Source organism: Sphaeramia orbicularis, chromosome 6 (assembly GCF_902148855.1).
Source record: "Sphaeramia orbicularis chromosome 6, fSphaOr1.1, whole genome shotgun sequence".
NCBI lineage: Eukaryota > Metazoa > Chordata > Actinopteri > Kurtiformes > Apogonidae > Sphaeramia > Sphaeramia orbicularis.
In genome coordinates, this window is record NC_043962.1 from 46068309 (window position 1) to 46082342 (window position 14034).

The window sequence follows — 14034 nt, forward strand, 5'->3', positions numbered from 1 at the left end:
TTTTCAAATACAAGTACATTTCAAACAAGGTACAATGAAATGCATATGTGTATACTGTAAGTTCCCGAAAGGGGACATGGGAGATGAGTGAATAAATAAATACACACATAACATATGCACCTAACCAAACAAAACAAGACAAAACAAAGTAACAACAAAAGAGGAAAAAAAAACACAGAGGATGTCATATGCTCTTTGTTTTTTTTGTTTTTGTTTTTTTATCTATTTATGATGGCTTATTTTTATTATAATCGTCAATGAACGGTTGCCATGTTGAATAAAATATGCCTACTTTGTCCTTTCTCTCTGCTTGTTTTTCATAGACAGCCAAAATTCCACCCATTAAAAAATATTAACAGTGATAAACAATAATGATTCTTTGATCCCATTTGAATTGTGTCATCATTTATGCCTAGTGTATGGCATTTCTTAAATTTTGAAAAAAGTATTTTGAGAACCAAGAAAGTTATGGCTTGCTGTAAAGATAGTAGAAAAACATCAAATTTTGTGTTAAACAGCTAAATGGACAGCATTTCCCATTGCATGTGATACACGTCACACCAAAAAATGGTTTCTGCCTTGTTCCTTCTGCATGTTTTACCTCAGTCTTCAACAGTGAGTAGAAAAAGACTTCAAAGAGGTGAAAGTCGCCACGAGTCTAATCATGTTGAAGCTGCAGAGACATCAGACAGACGGCTGATGATGTCATCTATGTGACTTTTAGGTGTGTAATTTTTATATTTACATATTTTCACAATTTTAATTTATTTCATTTATCTATTTATTAAGCACAGCGTATATTAAGGGTGGGGCAGGAGATCTTAGAAAAGTGGTTTGTGCAAGCTACATTTTGAACACACAAGTCCAAACCTATTTCTTCAGACATCCCCCCGAAGCCACGCCTCTAGAGTACTGGCACGCGCAATGGTTGTTCCCGAGGGTTCACGAGCGCTGCACAGTAACGGGATTTGTGAAACAGGTCGTTTACTTTACGTTCATTAAAATGTACTCAGAGCCAGAAATCATATCTATTCTACAGAAAGGATAAGTGAATAGTTTGCTTTAATACAGTCTTTGCTTAGTAATCCAGTTTTTGCCAACAATCCATTTGCAAATTTATTATGTATTTTTTCACCCACTAGGCAAAACGAAACTTTAAATTTATTTATTACAGACATAGTTCTTCTATTAAAGGAAGCCATGCATATTAGACATTCTGGAATATTTGTTAATCAATGCTAAATGACCTGTTTCACAAATCCCGTGCTGTAGTTACAGGTACTGATTGAATCGGTAGAGTCCAGGGAATTCCCTGACTGACAACTGCCCCGTCCCCGACTTGTGCTGAATGCTTATATGACAGGCTGTATGGTTGTTTGCTTCAAAATATTAAAATTATTAAGAGTTATAATGTGAAAGAATACAATGGATGTGCACTTATCGGTACGGTTCGCATGAATATATTCCAGCCTGTTCGCTTCTTCTGCTTCGTACTAGCCGCCATTGCGATACATTCTGACAGATATGCAGTGCACATGCGTAGATGAGACAGATTCTGACAGGCTACAATGCGCATGCGTAGATGAGATCTAGAACATGACCGCATACAAAAGGGCCAACCGCGCGGACCCCGGCCCAGAGGTGGCTCGGGTTTCGACCACGATAACGGCCTTGGCCACCGCCCCGGCCCCGGCCCCGGCCCCCGGCCCCTATCCATGTATACCTCTTTCAGTCTCCTCCAACACTCCAGCTCTTACAGAACAGCCCCAATTCATACCTACCTGGCTAACGTTACATTTCCTAGTGATTTATGTTAGTGACAAAACAGCTTCCCGGTGAACTTTCCATCCTAATATAGCTAATATAGCTAGCCAAGCTCTGGCTCTAGCTTCATTTCCTGTTCAACTGCTCTGAGTCTCTGAGAACTAGTGATGTGACCTTCACGAAGGAATCGAATCTTTTGAACGGCTCTTTGAAATGAACGATGGGAACCGAGTCTTTGTAAAGGGCCGTTCTTTTTTTTTTTTTTTTTTTTAAGGAGGGAGTGTCCGATTGCCTGTCAATTTAGCGTCACTAGGGACTCCCCAGTGATACATATATATATATATATATATATATATATATATATATATATATATATAGATATATATAGATATATATAGATATATAGATATATAGATATAGATATATAGATATATAAAATATATATATATATATTTATGTGTGTGTGTGTGTGTATATATATATATATATATATATATATATATATATATATATATATATATCATACATACAGCTTTTTATATTGTTCAAAAGATATAAAATGTTATTTATATTATTTATTTTTCTACAATCCCTTATCTTTATATACAGAGTAGAAGTGAGAGAACTCCTGATGTGGTATCATTTTGATATTTACATTAGAGATATCAGGTATTTTGCAATGTTACTGTAAGTATTTTATTTGCACTACAGTCTTTTAGGTATTTAAGTACTGTAATTGCAGTGATTAATCACTGTTGTGTTTTGTGCAATTTTTTCTGTATGTTTACACACATTTATTGTTCTTGTTTTGAGGAGAATAAAATGTTATTTCATAAGAAAATGTTTTATTTTCTTCTTCATTTTTAGGCTACAGACTAGTCCACATAATGTACCGTGATGTTTTTGGTCAAATTCCAGCATTTGCCTAATGTCACCTCTCATGTCATGTATTTAGCCCACACATTTGAACTAACTATTCTTTTTTACAGTAAGATATTATTTACTGCTGCGCCAATTAAACACCTTTAAAATGTAATGTCAATAATCACATGTAGATTATTTAGTCATTAAAACATTGTTTTTTCAAAAGAACGCAAAAAACATATAAGAGCCAGTCTTTTGAGTTTGATTGAACGGCTCCCTTCAAAGAGCCAAAAGTCCCATCACTACGATTCATGAACGAAGAGGGGTACGCGCGGGGGGGTGGGGGGGTGGGGACAAATGGCAGTTGAGTTTGATAGACATATCAGTTCAGTCATTTCGATCAGGCGCTTAAAATGATTGGATGGTGTTTTTTCACTCCTTTAGGTTCCACAGGTGACTACATTTTTTGGTGTGTGTTAGAGCATTTAATAAATAAATAAATAAATAAATAAATAAATAAGAATACATCACACTGGTATAGTGCTTTTTTGGACACTCAAAGACGCTTGAGAATTGTTTGTACTCGGGGTGTGAAGGGGATTTTAAGCAATATAGCAAAAAATGTTCCAGGAAAACATCTCCCACCCCGCCTTTAATGAATATCTACAACAACTGCAGCTGTAAATAGGACCGACTGTAGCAACATTGCTAAATTTTTCAACACTTTTACAATAATCTGTGAATTCCTTGACTTGGAGAATTATCTTTTAAATTGAGAAATATAATATGTGTAAATGGTGACACAATTTAACAGGGATCAAAAAATAATTTGTCTCTCATCATTGATTACAATACATTTTTTTCTCATGAGGCACAACATGAAGCGACATAATTTCAGCTCCCTTTAAGTTCTCTTTTGTAATAAAACTGTGTGATAATGACCTATAATGACCAGATGTAGTCTGTCAAACACTTATCCAGGAACCAGTCAGGCGACTAGTGCATCTCTACTGCACAGGCTCTTATGACCACAGGATTTCAGTTTCATCTTATGGTCTGAAGATGTTTTGTACCTTCCATGTTATGAGCTGGTTAAAAACAACTAAAGAAATCCCTTCTGTAAAAACACATATGACCTGACATCGAACACACTTCTAAATCTGTTTGCCCTATTCAGTTCCATTACCTTATAGACATGGCTAAAGGCATGTTTATTCCACTAAACAGAGCACATCATTTGATAAAGTAGTCATCTGACAACAAATCACATTAGGCTCATCTCCATTTATTTTCATAAGCTCTGCGCACAAGACTCCCTAATCAGTCCTGTTCTTATGCATCAAAGAGACATGAAAGTCAGGTTTGTCTGTTACCAAAGAACACGTTCTACTTTGGGGATTAAGAAAAGAACATCACATTCTCTGGCTTTGTTATATATCAGCCTGAGAAAATACAAAAACAAGCACACTAGGATTCAGTGACAGGAAAAGCAGAGGCAACCTCGACTAGTTCTCATCTTTTCCTTATAAAGCCAGATGTGTTGCTGTGTTCACGTGTGTGCATGTATTTCTGACTGCACACACAGGATTTGTTGCAGAAAGTAATACATGCAGCAAGGAACAGCAACAACCTACTCTTAACCCTTTATCAGGCAAGTATTTTTGGTAATTTCCGCATGCATTACAAGACAGTGACAACACCCGATACTGTGAGGACAGTGAGGCAATAATCTCAGGTCTAATGCGGTCTACAGGGTCTGTAAGGTCCACCTCTGCATGAACAGTGAGTGTACCTGCTTTGTTAGGTACCATGAAGTAATGGTACTAATGTAAGGAATGATGTTCAAAGGGATAATGCGGATGTTGACAGGTGTCTGGATCAGCACTTATGTTGTTATAATGATCTAAAAGTGATGTTCTAATGTTCTAAAATACATGTTCCTTTCACCTTGCATGTGTTTTTCTTTTTTTCTATTACATTATAAAAGCCAAGTGGCCTCTGTGTGCGTGTGTGTGTGTCTCAGGAATCACACAAAATTCATAAAGAGCTGACTGTTGCGGTCTAGCATACTTATGTATTTCTGGTCAAGGAAGACGGTAGAGAAAACAGCAAGTTGATAGGACCAATATTTTGGCATATATTAGTAATTTTGAAATACAATAGTCTTTCAATCACCTTGCTATGCCCAGAACACTTTGGTGGTGACTGCTGGACAAATGCAGTACAGCATGTGCGAATACGAATACACAACAGGGTCAAAACATAGTATTCAAAATCTCTCTGACCGGACATTTTAGAGACAATTTGACAGATTAGTGTTAGTAAATGACCCACATTTTTACTTTTACATTATTTTTTGCTTTAGTTGGACCATAAGGGATTATCTAAAACAAGGAGCTACTTTATATTGAAATAAATGTTGGAATGGCAATCAATTAAAGTTCACTCTCTGACGGGACATTACTGTGTTTTGACCCAACAGCATAAAACTACCATATCTAGAACCTGTGAACCCCACTGGTCAGTTTGCTAGTTTTTTTATATATACTTCTTGGGATGTTTTTTTTTTTTTTTTGCCACTTTTGGGTAAGGAACCAAATATGGTTACTTCATAAACCTTGATTTTCTATATAACAATTAAAAAATGTGGAAAATTTTCACCAAAGTCATAAAGCCTTGTTAGGTCCTCCAATAACAAACTAAGGTTTAACATCAGAGTATTTCTATGAGTGGTCTATAAAGGGATAAAGCAGACGGAAGGTCCTACTGGGGCTTTGTAGTTGCCTTATAGAAAAAATATAAGCTGCAGTGTGAAGGAGCGGGAAATAAGGAGGTCAGCGGGACAGAGAATCACATACTTCAGGTTTAATATCTAACCACAATCTGGACCGTCTAAAACTTAACCCACCTGTCGATGAATAAAGACTACAGATCCCAGGAGTCTCCATGTTCCTCCCTGTCGATCCACATGTAGCATGCGCAGAATTTGAAGGAAACGTATACCCCTGCAACACACAACATGCTTACCTCCTGATTTCTTTCTAGTTATGAGCAATAAATAAAAAAATAAAAAAAACAGTGGTCACATTACCTGATGGCAGACGTGGCAAACACTTGACCGTTGGATCCTACGCCAAGCACAATGATCGAGGCAATGACCACTATTAAATCTGTGAGAATGGAAACAAAACAAAGGCAAAAATAATAAGAAAAGTTATCATGAGGAATCAGATCAATTTCACTGAAAAATGTATTAAAATAAAACCCTTACATTGCTTCAGTGTTCAATCTAAGTTGCTGATTTACAAGATAAAAATCATGACATCCATTGTATTAAATGGGAACAAAGGAAATGCCAGGTGCACCTATGATGGATATGGGCTTCCTGATAAAGCGAAGGCGTCCTTTGATGCCTGCATATTTGCTGCGGCAGCCTGCCGACCACAGCCGGACCACATACTCTGTGCCAAAGAACACAACCAACACCATCTCCTGCGGAACACAATGCAAACACACAGCAAGGGTTAAACTTAATCCATTTGGTATAGAGAGAATAATTGTGAAACACATACGAGAGGATGTGGAAATAGATAAGGTATTATTTCTAAAAGCTATGATAACACCGTGGCGTGCATTAAGACTAATCTAAAAGCATTTAGGTCATTATAATCAATCAGCGAGATTTCAGATATGATATGAATGGGTAATGACAGGTGTGTTAGACAGACAAAGAGAGACACTGAGGTGGTCTGGGAAGACGAAGACCACCCACTCATGAGCAAAGATGAAGGTTGATAAAATTACTGGTACAGAGGCAGGGTCAAGAGTAAGTGATTGAAGCCACATGATGAAATGGCATCACACTGATAAGACGCCTGTATTATTATCTTTGCTGGTGAGATCTTGTTATGAATGTAAACATTTCAGCAACACTTTAAAAAAGACTGACAAGTGTGTTTTTGTACCAGCTGAGGTCGGTCCTAAAAACACTTCCCCTATATGCTTTTGTGCATTTATTTTTTCTATTATATACATACATGCCTGCTGCCCTAAATTAATTAAGTCTGTCTGATGGAGATCTCTTTACTGGCCACCGTGTATCCATAATATTTGGCCGCCATACTGTTCGCAGGGCCCTGAGGCCATGTGGGTGGCCACCTCGCTGATTGCTTGAACTGGCTACTCCCTGACTGCCCCTTGTATGAAACTTAATACCATGAGCCCTGCTGCAAAAACACAGCGCCAAAGAACCGCAAAACAATGACCTGTCAATCACACTAGACACGACTCTAGCTGGCAAAAATGTCATTTTTAAAACCTACACTGTAAAAAAAAACCTGCTGTTTTTACGGAAAAAAACTGGCAGCTGTGGTTTCCAGAACAATACTGTAAAAAACACATCCAACTGTAAACATATTTACAGAATAATATATAGATTTAACCGCTTAAACATGTAGATTTAACATTTTAAACATAGATTGAACATTTTAAACATGTAGATTTAACATTGGATTTAAATGGTAAATGGACTGCACTTATTTAGCTCATTTCTCCACCTTCATGGTGTCCAAATCCACCAGGTCCAACTGGGACCAGTTTAGGGTTCAGTGTCTTCCATGGACATATGGACAGTCAGAGCCAGGATTGGAACCACCAACCCTTTGGTTATTGGAAGAGCTGCTCTACCAACTCTACCAACCCATTCATTTACAAGTTTAAAATGTTACAAAAGCAAATGTTTGCTTTTTTAAATAACTTTTTTATTTAAAAAAAAAAAAAAAAAGCAAATAGGCTGTTATTTCAACATTATGGTCTTTGCAATTTAAACAGCACCACATTGTTTTTGAATTTACAGTTTTATTTCTAAAAACAATAGAAATACATCATTTCTACATCCAAATCTGGTTTTGTTCATGTACTCTTCCTGTAAAAACTACAGCTATATTTGATTCAATCCTTAACACAAAAATCTTTTCAAATAAACAACTTTACATTGTATTGTCACTTACAGTTTTTTTATGTTGCAATTTTACAACTTTTTGGTGTTAATTCTAAAGTTATTTTTTACAGTGTACAAAAAGAGAACAGCCACAAATGTGAGAATTAGGTCTACTTTGGCGACATTACAATTAAGAAAAGGGTTATTTTGGCTTCTTTAAAGGTCAGAGCGACACAGACCGGAGATATTCCCTCTGGCATTTTGCATTAATGTCATTTACACAATCTTCATTAATTCACCACGGTTACAGCGTCGGATGTTGCGCTTCAGTTGTCTGGCTATGGATTCCTATACCTCCCAAGTCCAGCTCCATGACCCACCCACTTTCACATCACAAACGTAAAGACAAAGAACCAGGAAGAAAAAAAGGGGATGAAATGAACACAGAAACAGGCCGACACACTTCAGTAAATCCCGATTAACATAGCCTGATAAGCACATTGAATTACTATTTTGTTTCACTCCATTTATATCTGAATCACTGAGCACAATTAAAGACGTGGGCCATCATTAAGGGCATTAAGGGGTCTGGGGCAAGCCTACCTGTAATATGCATTTCAGCTAAACTTGTTCATTGAGCTATAGCCTTATTGTTTGCAGAGAAAACAATGTTTAACTTCTTGCTTGCTCCTGCATGTGTCTCCAAGTTCTGACTGCATGTGTTATTTCTATTGAGAGATGAAGCTGTTTATGCACAAATGCTTTACATTTTCTTGCAGTCTGGACTACACAACAGTGCAACTCTGTGGGAAAAAGCAGGAAATATGATATTTGTATCTAGTAAACCCTGTCTGCAGCTTATAAGTGAGTGCTGATGTTTTCTACAGAGTATATCTTTTCCAGAAATCAATTCTAATAATGTTCCCATTCACTACTATTATAAACATCAGCACCAATATAAAATTCCACCATAAAATGATCATCTCAGGTCATTGTCTTCAGTAAATATGACATCTGGGTAACATTTGAAAGGCAAAAATACACAGGAATTAAATTTGAAGGGAGTATATCTTTTCCAGAAATGAATTCTACTAATGTTTATATTCACTGCTATTACAAACATCAGCACCAATATGAAATTCCACCATAAAATGATAATCTCAGGTTATTGTCTTCAGTAAATACGACATCTGGGTAACATTTGAAAGGCAAAAGTACACGTGAATTAAATTTGAAAGGAAATTTGAAGGGATTAGTCAAAATAATTCCCTAAATTGGGTCACCCAGATGTTGGGGTGTTTTGGTATGCGTATCAGAAACTGGCAACTTCTTGTTTACTAAAAACAGCCTCCAGTTCACATAGCGATAATCTCATCAAGCCAGATGAGGATGAGAATGGGAGTGGGCATTACAGTATCAGATCAAAATGTGATTAGATTGCCTCATCTGTGTGTCCTACCACACACACACACACACACACACACACACACACACACCTACACACACACACACACACACACACACACACACACACACAGTAGCGCACAAAACGCACGCAAAGTCACTCATTACACCTAGATTTACCTGAGCTTCATACAGTTTTCATAATGGAAACAGGGCACGCAATCCAAAGTCATAGGAGAGGAAATGTGCTATTTATATAAGACATTTCTGAGGCTGATACTTGTAAAATTACTGATGGATGGGACAGAGGATGAACCAGAATTTTCCTCAAAGCCAAAACAATAGCTGTAATGTTTCAACAACAAGCAAATTGCATAATACACTGGTCTGCAATTTTTTAGAAATGACTTGCTTCAGAGATTAAATGTGCTAAATGTTACGTATTTTAATAAGATTAATTGGAAAATAAATGACAAAAGTGTCGGTTTGCTGATGTTTTCAAGGTATATGATTAAGTGTTATTACACATATATACTGGTTTATGTACATTTATATAATAGTTTTATAAATCTTCCACTAAATAGAACCTGTAAAGTGAATGTATTCTAATGTGCAGACAGTGTTTTGAAATAGATCTTGTAGTTCTGAGACAAATATTCCTTTTGAGTCAAACCCATTCTCTCGTTAATTCTTGAATTTCACATTGTGACCCAAGGCTGTATCTTGGAAAGTTCAGCCAACCAGCATTTTTGACTTGATTTTTCTTTATCAGTGACTCTCATGTGGTAAAATTTCATTACTTTTATTCTGGAAGCATTTTCCTTGTAGACCAGTGATATCGTTTGCTGCTACTAGTGTTAATATTCCTTATAATATCTAGTAAACTATAATATATCTTAGATGAGTGCTGTGTCACTAGGGATGAAACTTGCATCTACCGGTTTAACCCAGAGAGAAAAGTCAATCAAAAGAGTAGCATCCATTCAACAAGAATATGGAGGGAACATTGCTGGAAAAATAGAATTAGATTTGTCATAACTCCTACAATTAAAGCTAAATATGTGTCTGGAGTTCAACCTTGTTAGAGAGAATGTGGAGATGTCATTGTAAATCATGCACATGTCTTTAGGTTATGTCCAAACTTGCATCATTTTGGGAAAATTTATATTCAACAATTGTTAAGATACTGGGCTATGCAATCCCTAAAAAATGTTTGGTGACGTATTTCAGATGTATTTTTGGTAATAATGTAATCAAAAATTATAGATATTTGTTTAAAATACTATTAGCAGCCTGTAAAAAGGCTATTACCAAAATATGGTGCAGATTAGAACCACCTACAACTAACGACTGGCTACAAATTGTGAATGGAATATTTGAGATGGAGATTCTGACAATATAGATAGACTGAGTGAGGACTCAAGAAGAGCAGTGTCATGATAAATGGGAGAAATGGACAATTTTCATTTCAATGTCACATTACTAAAACCAATTGTTAGTCACAAAGGTTTTTTACGGTCAGTGTATCCCAAATGTCCCTTATGTTTGTTTTGCACTGTACAGAAATCAAACAAGAAAAATAAAGTAAAAAAAAAAAAAAAAAAAAAAAAAAGAAAACGAAAAAGGGTGGTATCCAAAAGGAGCAGTAGAACTGTGAAATTCAAGGCAGAGAGGTCTGTTAAATAAATAAATTAAATAAATAAATAAATACAATTACCTTTTTACATTTGCATGAAAACTTTTTGACTCTCTCTCACATAAATGAAATAACAATGTTACAGCTGTTGGCATTTCTAGTTTTTTGGTTCCACTTTGGAATATGCACAAAGAAAGAAGTGTCCACATTATACAACTTTTTCAAGCATAATGCATCCTTTCAAATATTTTTGCTATATACTGTATCATTTTGTAAGGTCAAGTAAAGGCTATAGTAATCAAAGCTTTCATTATACTAGATGAAATTAAAACATTTTAGACTTTATGCATTCCTGACAACAGAAAAAGAAATAAACTTGAGGGAAAAAAATCCATAAAACCTTATGGGTAAGCAGAATTATTAAAAATACAACAAAAACCATTTGCTCAAATGTTTGTTCTTACTGCTCAGCATTAACTCTCATTCCAAATGAATACATCAATTTAATTTACTCACACACCAAACTATTAAACAACTGAATTCTTTCCAGTTTATTTTGATGGACTATTTCTTATAATGATTTATCCCTGTCAGGTCAGAGCATTAACTCTAGTTGTGTTGCTCAACACAAGGTGAGAGGATCAAAAATATGATTTTTCCTTTGAGAACCATAAAGCATGACAATCCATTACTGAAGAAATGCTAACTTTTGAAAATACTTGGACAAGGGAGACAAAGGGGTTATGTTACAAAGATTTAAGGCTAAAAAAGTCCTAATAAATTTCATGGCAACATCAGCCAAAGTTGTTCATGAATTTGGATAAACTGTTGGCCAGACGTAGGCCAGACCAACCAACACTGGCCATGTTTTGCACCCAATAAAATATTCTGATTCACAGAAGAAAAGTCCAAGGTAAAACATTGTAAATAGTAAGAATACACAGTGGTTGCACAATCCTAATAATGTTGCCCTTTGTGCAAGCTCTAACAGTTCAACAGGGCACTGCACTGCTTCACAGCACCTCATATATAGTCATATATTTGAATATGGCAGAATCAATATGAGCATTTAAATAAAGGAAACAATCCAACCAATACAGACGACAGCACAAAACACAGAGCTGTGTGAAGAGTGTTCATCTGTGTGTTACTGTGTATGTACATTTGTGCCTCTGTGCCTCTTACACAGCCTGGTTGGGTTTATTTTGGCAGCTGCCCCCAAGGCCAAACGCCCTCGAGGACTAATGTCCCCTCTGCCATTTAAAACAAGCAAGCAGTGATTCACAAATGTCCACTGACCCTGACCCGCTCTAAGTATAGCTCCTACTACCGCTGAACACCACTGTGACATCACTTCTATCCTTCATAATGTATCAGAAGAAATATATGACCTGTATTATCTATAGCAGGGGTGTCAAACTCATATCAGTTCAAGGGCCGCATTTAACACAATATGATCTAAAGCGGGTCAGACCAGTAAAATAATAACATAATAAAATAGAAAAAATGTCAACTCCAAACTTTTCACTATGTTTTAGAGTGAAAAAAGTAAAATTACTTCAAGAAAATGTTTACATCTACAAACTATCCGTAAAAAATGTGAATAGCATGAACAACCATGAACAAACTAAAATTTATTAAGAAAAATAAGTAATATTGTACCTCAGCTTCTTATTTACACATGTACATTATAACTTACAGGTCACAGTGGAGCAACAAATACACAAAACATTTAGTAGCAAACATATCATTACAAAATATTCACATTTTTGTTTATTTATTGCATAATTACTATTTAATTTTTTATTTTTTTTTTTAATTTAAAAATGTTTAATTCTGTGGTTCAACAAAAAATCATAATAAACACAGTAGAATTTCAAGTGGAGCTTCATATACTTTGTGAAGTTACCCTTGGCAAAGCAGATTTGTTCAGCACCAAAAGGCAGCCAGACTACCATTCTGCTGTTAGGGTGCTGGACAAGACAAGTAAAAAAAAAAAAAAAAAGTTTAATTCTAATTCCCTGTTTATATAAATACCCAATTTCTCATTTTCTTTTATATTTCATGTCTCACTTGTGTGTGTTTTTTTCTACCGTTTTTTTTTTTTTTTTTTTTTTTCCTACTGTTTTTTCCTGTCTTTTTCTTTGCACTTGTGTTGAATGTTGCTGCTGTCAACTGGAATTTCCCCATGATGGGATCAATAAAGTCTTATCTTATCTTATCTCTTATCTTATTTATTTAAGTCATATAGTCACAGCAGTGTTGAAAACTGTTGTCACACATTGAATATTTTCCTTATATTATGCACAAAACACACCTGCACCCACACAGACAAATAGACAAAATAACCAACAGTAATTTGTACTGACGAGTTTTTCTTTTTGTTTAATGTTATGTGGTTGCATACAGCAGTGAAGAGGTGAACGGGTTAACAGAGAGAAAGAAAGAGGAAAAGAAAAAAAAGAGAGTTGGGGATAATGATACAGTATTGGCTCTTCCTGGGTATAAATAAATGAATAACTGTGATAGCAGGTCTTCAAAGGGCACTGGCCAAAAGTTTACAGAACACAGCGTCCACTCCTGTCCTCCGATTGCCCCCGAGGCTCAGGAGGTGGTACAAGTGTGTGTTTTTGTAGGAGCGTACGGGTCATCAGTGTGTGCGTACATGCAGCCTTTGTGCTGGTGTGTATGTAATGGCTGAGCGTGCACACTGTAGCTGTGTGTGCGTTTATAGTCCCAGTGTGCTGGAAGGAGACAGATGATGCAAGCTCTTTGTAGAGTTTCCAAAAAGTGGCCATAATTTTCTCTACCTGTTGTAAGACCTGGATTTATTGCATTACTTAGCAGCCTTTAATGGCCTAATAAGCCAGAAAAAAGTACATTTAGTGGCAAGTGCAGTCTAAAAGGAGCCAAATGATTCTGCATAGTGTCATCACAAACCACTGGCTACTGATGAGTCCTGTGTTAATAATGTACGCTCCCCTTTTACTGTGAAAAACACTGAATTCAAGAAAAATAATCAGGCAGGTGTAGTGTTGGTTTCTGAAATTACTGCACCCAAAGTTATTAGTCTTTTTGAGCTCTGTGACTGCATTGGCCTGATGTGTAAGATGGCGGGTAGACACACTGCCAGTCAAGATCTTCTATCACCATCATGTGGCTACAGGGGGGTACTGCAGGGCTCTGCTACACTAACAAAATAAACACAAATAACACTGGTCTACAATTTTTACCTCCGCCAAGGAGGTTATGTTTTTGCCAGGGTTTGTTTGTCTGTCTGTTTGTTTGTCTGTCCGTTAGTGTGCAACATAACTCAAAAAGTTATGGACAGATTTTGATGAAATTTTCAGGGTTTGCTGGAAATGGGATAAGGAAGAAATGATTAACTTTTGGGGGTGATCCGGAAGAAATCCTGGATTCTGGATCA

General features: G+C 36.2%; 1 protein-coding gene across 3 annotated transcripts in view; it reads right to left on the reverse strand.

Annotated features, from left to right (window-relative positions):
• kcnq1.2 (potassium voltage-gated channel, KQT-like subfamily, member 1.2) overlaps positions 1 to 14034 on the reverse strand; it is a 274383-nt gene that overhangs the window by 229447 nt on the left and 30902 nt on the right. For all 3 annotated transcript variants that reach the window (XM_030136301.1, XM_030136300.1, XM_030136299.1), the window contains exons 4-6: positions 5994 to 6120; positions 5720 to 5798; positions 5537 to 5633 (exon numbers count right to left, since the gene is read on the reverse strand). In XM_030136301.1, coding sequence (XP_029992161.1) covers positions 5537 to 5633; positions 5720 to 5798; positions 5994 to 6120 — 303 coding nt within the window. The remainder of the gene's footprint in view (positions 1 to 5536; positions 5634 to 5719; positions 5799 to 5993; positions 6121 to 14034) is intronic.